The 7,578-nt window shown below is 34.6% G+C and overlaps 1 protein-coding gene across 2 annotated transcripts; it reads left to right on the top strand.

The window, feature by feature from the left end:
* Window positions 1-426: 426 nt before the first annotated feature.
* IBR5 (indole-3-butyric acid response 5) lies at window positions 427-7,416 on the top strand. Of its 2 annotated transcripts, none has more exons than XM_022034451.2 (6): window positions 427-792; window positions 913-1,159; window positions 3,191-3,290; window positions 5,077-5,134; window positions 5,455-5,561; window positions 6,907-7,416. In XM_022034451.2, exons 2-6 carry the CDS (start codon window positions 923-925, stop codon window positions 7,221-7,223), a joined length of 819 nt encoding a protein of 272 aa, XP_021890143.1. In that variant the 5' UTR covers window positions 427-792; window positions 913-922; the 3' UTR covers window positions 7,224-7,416. The 2 variants fall into 2 exon arrangements, with proteins under 2 accessions (XP_021890143.1, XP_021890144.1); XM_022034452.2 differs by having other exon boundaries at window positions 872-1,159.
* Window positions 7,417-7,578: the final 162 nt, after the last annotated feature.

Genomic DNA, 7,578 nt, shown 5'->3' with positions numbered 1-7,578 from the left:
AAAAAGTATCACATTCCAAAACTAATCAAACTTAAATCTAACATCTAAGTCAACACTAAAACACTGCAAGTAAAAGAATTTATCATGTCAAAATTATAGAAACAGTAAAAAAAATGCAAGTAAAAAGTTAAAATTCTATTTTTTAAGCGTTTAATACCTAATAAATCACATATTTCATGAATAAATTTAATAAAAATATATTCCAACATATATTTAACAAATATAATTGGATATAATAATTTATTTTTAAATATTTTCAATATAAAATTAAAACTAAAAAGGAAACGCCTAGGAAAGTGAGTTGACACATGTGTCCGAGAAGTGACGTCAAAAATACGCGAGGTCACGTGGCACTCCTCACCACCTCCCCGATCTCATCGCTTCGGAACCGAACCCAATTCCGGGACAACCGCAGGGGATTTTTTCCCACCCACAACTCCACAGAGAAAACGAAACTTGGGCTGTTCATTGTCACATGCCCCCATCAGAATCTCTCTATCAGGCAACAAAACCCTGTCTCCAGCAAATACATATAAATACAGCCATCTCGATCTTTGTTATATACACGCTCATATGCATATATATCATCCCTTCTGTCATAATTACTTCGAATCTGTACATCTTCGATTTTCTATCTATACGAAATTTTCAGTTTCCGTTTCAAATAAGAAAAACAGAGCACATAACCTAGAGAACATTTCCAGACTCCTCTTACCAGGCAGAATCTGATCGAAGCAATCATTTACCGCTATAACTCTGTATTTAACTCGATTCTGTTCCTTATCTATCAAGGTCTTCTTCTTGGTTTCTTTCTGTTTGTTGAACTCTCTCTCTCTTTCTTGATCTGAGTCTTCTTTTGCCTGTTATATAGAGAGCTCTTTTTCTTATCTGCGTACGATTAAATCTTGCTAGTTTACTGACTATGAGGAAGAGGGAGAGGGAAAACCCTTGTGCCGTTTGTGGGCACTATCACAAGTACGAAGAAGGAGAGGTTTGCGGGATTTGCGGCCACCGGATTCCGGCTAGCTCCGAGAAAAGCTCTCCCCATGTCAGTGCGTTCCCTTCGGAGATCTTGCCCGAGTTCCTCTATCTGGGAAGCTACGATAACGCGTCCCGGTCTGAACTTCTCAAGACTCAAGGAATTTCTCGTGTTCTCAATGTAAGTTTGTCTGTTCTGTTCATTCTCTCACCGGCTTTAGTATCATAGTGTTTGTTTTATAGTCAGATTCGAATAGCCTGGAAATGTGTTAGTTTTGTTTTTGTTTTTTTTTTTTTGAGTTTGATCTTAATCATAACCGATTAATTGGATTCAATTTCAGTATTCACTTATTGAAAATAGTCGAATTTGCAATTCAGTTCTTTTGTTTTTGTTTTTTTCATCTGTTTATGGGTTATAACTGTTTAGTTGTATTACATTATGCACACAGTGCTAACAGCTTATCAGTGTGGTGGGATTCTAGCAAGAGGAATACTACTAACTATTTTGATCCTATCATCATTATGTAACTATAAGAATTAGTTTAGCTGGTGCAGGAACTGAAATCAAATTTGCTGACATAGGCGTTATTTAAGTAAGATGGTTACTTCTTGTTGGTGTAGGCTATTGGTCTAATAGGTATCTTACTGAAGAAGAAAAAGGAAGTAATTAATAGGTATAGTTGGGTTATGTCAGGTAGCATAAGAGATGAAATGTGGACTTGGGAGGGCATCACTACTCGGAAAAACAGTTGGGACTCATACCTTTAACAATATTTTGGGTTATTTGGGAAGAAAGAAGCAGGATGATGTTCCATGGGGAGGAAGAGAATATTGATAAGATTAGAGTTTGATGGTTTCAGACCTTAAGTTTTTTGTTAATGGGTCAAATTTTGTATTTCATGGAGGATTTTGGTGATTTGATAGAGATGATGATTAACTTGTAAATATTTTTGTAAATGGGTTTGCATCATCTTGGTGCTCATAGTAATCGTATTATACTCTTTTTATTTAAAAAAAAAAAAAAAAAAATTAGAGAGACATCGGATAAATCAAAATTGTTAATTGGACTTGATGTTAATTTCAGTTCAGTTAATTTCAAACCGTAATAGATCCATGGATAGAGATGATTAACTAGAAATTTTTTAGTTTATGTGGACTAGTATTGGAAATAGAAATCTTGCACATATCATAATTGCAACTTGGTAAAGTTTGGTTTTCTTATAAACCTTTATTAATTGGTATCCCCCTAAAACTTTTAAAATCGGTCAATTTACCTTGTAAAAGAATTAGTTGTTTCTAGTTACCCCCTTTCATTAACTTCCATTAGTTTAGGTAGAAAATTTTAAAATTTCTTTTTTCTTTCTTAACTAATCCACAGCTCTACCATATGATGCCGGAGGTGGGGCACAAATTCTTCATCCCCAGATAGCAATGGAGGACATAGGCCGATGGACCAATGTGACAACCCCAGTGGAACTAAAGTTGAGATGGGATTTTATGGGCTCTCCTCTCATCCTTAGTTATACTCTTTGTTTAGAGAATTAAACTTTGTGAAAGTCTAAAATCCTTTGCAAGTGAACTTGAAACTGGAAAACTAAAAGTGATATATGAAGGGTTTTTAGAACTTAACTGAGTTTAGTTGCCTATTACAGTAACTTAAAAAAACTTTTGAAAGGGAAACCAATAAAAGGGCTTTCTGCCATTTTATCTCTATTTTCCTTCTAAAGTAATTAAACGAACTTAATAGAAGGGTAAACTTGAACAGTCAAAATTTTAAGGGATAATCAATTTTAGAAGCTAGTAGCTTGTGAGAGGTAGGTAATTATTATGAGGTAAGTAATTCCCTGCCTCTCTTTTTAAGTAAAGTTTCAAATCATTTATCTGTTTCAATGAGACTTAAAATAGTAATAGGAGTATGAAAATCTTAAATGGTAGTTGATTACCCTGTTGATTCCGTTCTGCTTTGGTGAAATCGATATTGTTCAATGCTCTTTTCCTTCTATTTTTTGGATGCTACTTGAACTTTTTCTCCCCTGCAAGAAACAGAAAAACACTGGTACCATGGTTAATTAGTTTTTGGATTACTGTCATTTATTATGATATTTGGAAAGTATATAGGCCATATTTATGTGCCAAGGATGTTTTTAATGTCAAGCATCTAAGTTTATATGATCTTATAGATTCTTTATATCTTTTTTTTTTCTTTCTGCAGACTGTTCCTTCTTGTCAAAACCTCTACAAGAATTCATTTACCTATCACTGCCTTAAAGATGACAAAACTTTACAGTTTGATGATGCTGTTGAATTTCTAGGTTTGTTTTTCTTTCACTTACAGCATTGATTTTGTGTTTTGTTCTGAAAATGCTTGATTCTGATTTAGAAGTTTTATGTGCACGCATATGTCTGTTTATTGGTTAGAATGCCAAGTTACTTGCTCATTTACTAATATGTATAAGATAGAATTTTGTGCGCTTTATTTGGGTGTTCTGGATGGAATGTAGTGCCGGGATTTTTCATCCTCTTGTTTGGCCACTGTACTTTCCTTGGGACTGTATGAGTCAAGGGGCATGGCCTTTTTCTGGGGTATTCTCCTCTATCATCAAAAGGGATTGGGCTCCCTCTGTACTGATGTTTCTTTTCCTTTTTCCTATAGCTTTTTTACTTTCTTTTGCTTTCACCATTCTTAAGGAGGATACTTTATTCTTCCTCCCTGTACTCTTTTCTAAAATCTAAATAGTCTTATTTTCTTTTCTTATAAAGAAATTGACCAAAAATATTCCCAATCCTTAGAAAATGTCATTTTAGAATTCCAACTATGTTTATATACCGAGTAAATATTTCCTTACAATTTTAGTTTATTGTTACCTTTCTTTCTCTTTATCATTTGCTCATTCACAAGGTCCTGCCAGTTGGATTTCATATATGCGATAAACAGTGAAGGCATCAGTTAAGAACCCTAAAAGAGAGTTACATGTTGTCTGCCCACATGAAATTCATGATAGTTATATCTGATTTATATGGGAATAAGTTTAAATGCTATCATAAATATGGCACCAAATTCCTTTTTATTGGCAAATGTGCCACGTTCTTCTCCACTTTGACACACCAAATGAAATGATTATATACCCACTCAGCCTTTCATTGGAACAAAATGAAAAGTCAGATATTGAAATTGTTAAGAGATCTGATATTAAGAAGCCTGCAAGCTTGCTACCATGGTAGCCCCTGAATCAAGTTTGTTTTTCAAAATATTCTTCCACCTCGTTAGATGCATTCCTAGTTCTTGAATATTTGAAAGAATTCACTAGCAGAAAAAAAGTAACATTTGTAACATCCATCGTCCTTCAATAAGATAAAAGTTTTAACAACATCTTTAGACATCCATGACTTACAAATTAAGCATAGAACCCTTGTTACTGTTCCTCCTTGTCTCTTTTGTTTTACATTATATCTCCATGAAAAATTGAGTGAAAACCAAAATTAAATTGTTATCAGTAATGTGCTTTCTGCTAAATGTGTATTAAACTTATGTTAAAATTACCATCTATTTTGGTGAAAGGCTTACCACTATGAGCAGATTGTCTCCCCCTCACAGATTTCATTTTATTTTTCTTCTGTCTCTGATTGCATATCACTCATGATTTGGCAATAACTAATCATAAATGCAAGATGGTATATTCTATTTTTGAATTGGCCATGATTTGGCATTAATCGATACTTATTAATGGTATTTTCTATATTAGATATATATATATCTTTTAAAAAAGGTATTTTATTTTAGGAGGAACACCTGCCATATGTTTACTTTTCTAGTCTATATATATACGTGTAAAGTCAATAAACTATGCCTTGATTTCATTATGATACTTGTTTAATGGAAGGTTTGAAAGTTCTGATATTTTTATTATGATTGATGGGAAAATCACTATGTTTTTTAATGCTAACCATCACTATGTTGATTGTTGGATTATCAATGGCAATGTCGTGGCATACGCTCTTCTAAGCTAAATAAACAGTAGTTCTTATCATTTATGTAAAACTCAAGTGTTTATTCACAAAGCATATGGATTCTGATATAGCATGTCTTTCTTTTTGCAGAGCAATGCGAGAGGGACAGGGCACGTGTTCTTGTGCACTGCATGTCAGGAAAAAATAGGTGGTTACTGATCTTATCTCTGTCTGTTTTTTATCTAAATGCAGAAGTAGGGAAAAAACATGCGTGAAGATAGAGACATAGACTCTACTTCAGGTACTGCCTATAGTGGAAATGGAGGAGCCTGGCAGCGGTTCCTGCTAAAAAAGTCCGGTAGCAGATACTATGTGGTCCTTTTACTGTCAACATAGTTAGTATACATTGGACCACTGGGCCATTTGTAACCATCACTTGTTTTCATCACGAAGACTCTACTTCTATTTATGTGCTTATGAATAAATTTTTAACATCCAAGAATATGGTTTCTCTTTCCTTTCTGTTAGGTCACCAGCTATTGTGATAGCTTTCTTGATGAAGAGTAGACGATGGAGGCTTACACACAGTTACCAATGGGTGAAAGAAAGGAGATCATCTGTTGACTTGAATCCTGGTATGTACCTGCACTCGTCATATGCTGTCTAATACATTTACAGATGGTGCATTTAATTTAGGTTATTTTAGTTGACTGAATATGAATGTGCATTCTTCAACTGAAAATGTCATAAGGCCGCCTACTCAAGTTTGTATTGTTAAGATCAAAAGTTGGAAGAAACAAGCCCCAACAGCAAAACAAATTAGGCTGGTTGTTGGCAACGGATAAAATGTTGTTTTCTGCTCCACCGGAGAGGGAAATTGTAATTGTTTCTCTTTTTTTTTGTCTTTTGCCTTCTTTTATGCAAATGTGGAGTTTGAAGCTCATATTTCCTTTTCCAAATATCTTCTAGTGGTTGAGGTAGTATCCAGTAGAGATCCTGGATATATATATATATATATAAATGCGTATATGTATGTATATGTATTTCCTTCTTTTTTGTTCTATTCAAAGGTGTCATGCAACTGCAATTAGAACTTTGATGAATGGCTTTTCAAAAGTTTTCTTTAAAGGCTTTTAAATTTGGTCTCTTGGATTTGTTTCACATGATTTTGAGTGTCAGTAAAGCAGATATTTGTTTCACATCAATTCTCTTCTTTGACTGCCTGAAGAAATCTCTTTGTTGAAATTTCCGACTGACAATACAAGGGATTCAGCAACTAGTGTTTATAGAACCTCCTCCATCACTGGGGTTTACACATTAAGAAAGTAATTTTAACAATTTATGGATGTAGGTTAAGTTATTTGAGTTTCAAAATAATCATTTTAGTTAGAGAAAAAAAGCAATTTTTTTAAACAAGAATATTTTTGCAAGACTAGCAGTTGTACTTTGATAGTTAAAATGGATATTTATATTATGGGAAGTGGATAAATTTTGGCAGCTTCTGGAAAGAAAGGTGGATAGCACCATTTTGAGAGAGCACAATTTTGTAAAGTTCTCATGTTATTTCATTTTAACAGTTCTCTTTGATGATATGTTGCTTACCGTCTCTATTATTAAAAAATCTTCATTTAAAATCCCAATATTTGAGAGAAGTCCAGTTATCACTGTGTGTCATAGAGTTGGGATACATATAGAAAAATTGTAAAATCGAGGAGCACCATTGCCCCATAGATTTCAGCTCTTTCCTGTTATATGTATCCGCATACGAGGAAAATGATTCTTATGTCATGATGTCTGATTAACATTTGGGCTTGGTTCTATACTTTGCTGTAATTGGAATCACTTACATTGCAGTTAGGCTCATGACATTTGCCAAAGTTAATTCTCCTATGTTATAAAAATGTTAATTCTTCAAGTTGCTATCTTTCTGACTTGCCTTTTTTTCGTGGTTTATTTTGGGGGGTGGGGGATATATTTTAGCTGTCTACAAACAGTTGCAGGAATATGAACAGAAGCTCTTTGGATCAATTGATAATACCAACCCTGCCCTGCCTGTCTTACCATCAGGAGTTGCTGCATCCTTCAGCTTTGGTTTTCCTAGGGTCAATAATCCGGCACCTGCCCCTACTTTCAATAGCGTTGGTGGTACCTCCATATTTGCGCGCCCTCTAGTGGACATTCCTCAAGAGTTCACGTTTGGAGCCAGCCAGATAAGGGATAATAGTATTATCAACAGCCAATTTGGCAGCAACTTATCAAACCCAAATGGAAGTGATTCTCCCATGGATGGCTCTTGAATCACAAAACTTCTCTTTTGTATCATCAACCATCAGCCAGAAGTTTCATGCACCCTGATTCTGTTGAGTCCCTCTGTAAAACTTGGCTGTGAAGTGGAAGTAAATGATCAAAACTCTTTGGTTTGTTGGAATTGACGTGGCAGGATATCCCCTTTGGGGACCATGTCACAGGAAATGCACATTCTCTTGCTCATTCCTTGATCGCATACAAGTTCATCTTTTTCTACAGATCTTTCGTCAATAATGTATTCCTCGATTTGGTTGTGGCATGCTCCATATTAGCATAAATTGTACTCATGCTGCATTTCATGTCGTGCTCTTTACATAGAATAACAATTTGCCAATCCAACTCCTG

The sequence above is a fragment of the Carica papaya genome, chromosome 3 (assembly GCF_054855325.1).
Source record: "Carica papaya isolate Zhongbai chromosome 3, ASM5485532v1, whole genome shotgun sequence".
Lineage (NCBI taxonomy): Eukaryota > Viridiplantae > Streptophyta > Magnoliopsida > Brassicales > Caricaceae > Carica > Carica papaya.
The sequence above is the reverse complement of the archived record's forward strand: the minus strand, read 5'-3'. Positions and strand labels throughout refer to the sequence as shown.

Bases quoted from the DNA above. Each gene is read 5' to 3' on its own strand.
- IBR5 (XM_022034451.2), top strand. From the start codon at position 923: ATGAGGAAGAGGGAGAGGGAAAACCCTTGTGCCGTTTGTGGGCACTAT. The intron at 5,135-5,454 runs GTGGTTACTGAT...CCTTTCTGTTAG, and splicing joins TGCATGTCAGGAAAAAATAG to GTCACCAGCTATTGTGATAG. The intron at 5,562-6,906 runs GTATGTACCTGC...GATATATTTTAG, and splicing joins ATCTGTTGACTTGAATCCTG to CTGTCTACAAACAGTTGCAG.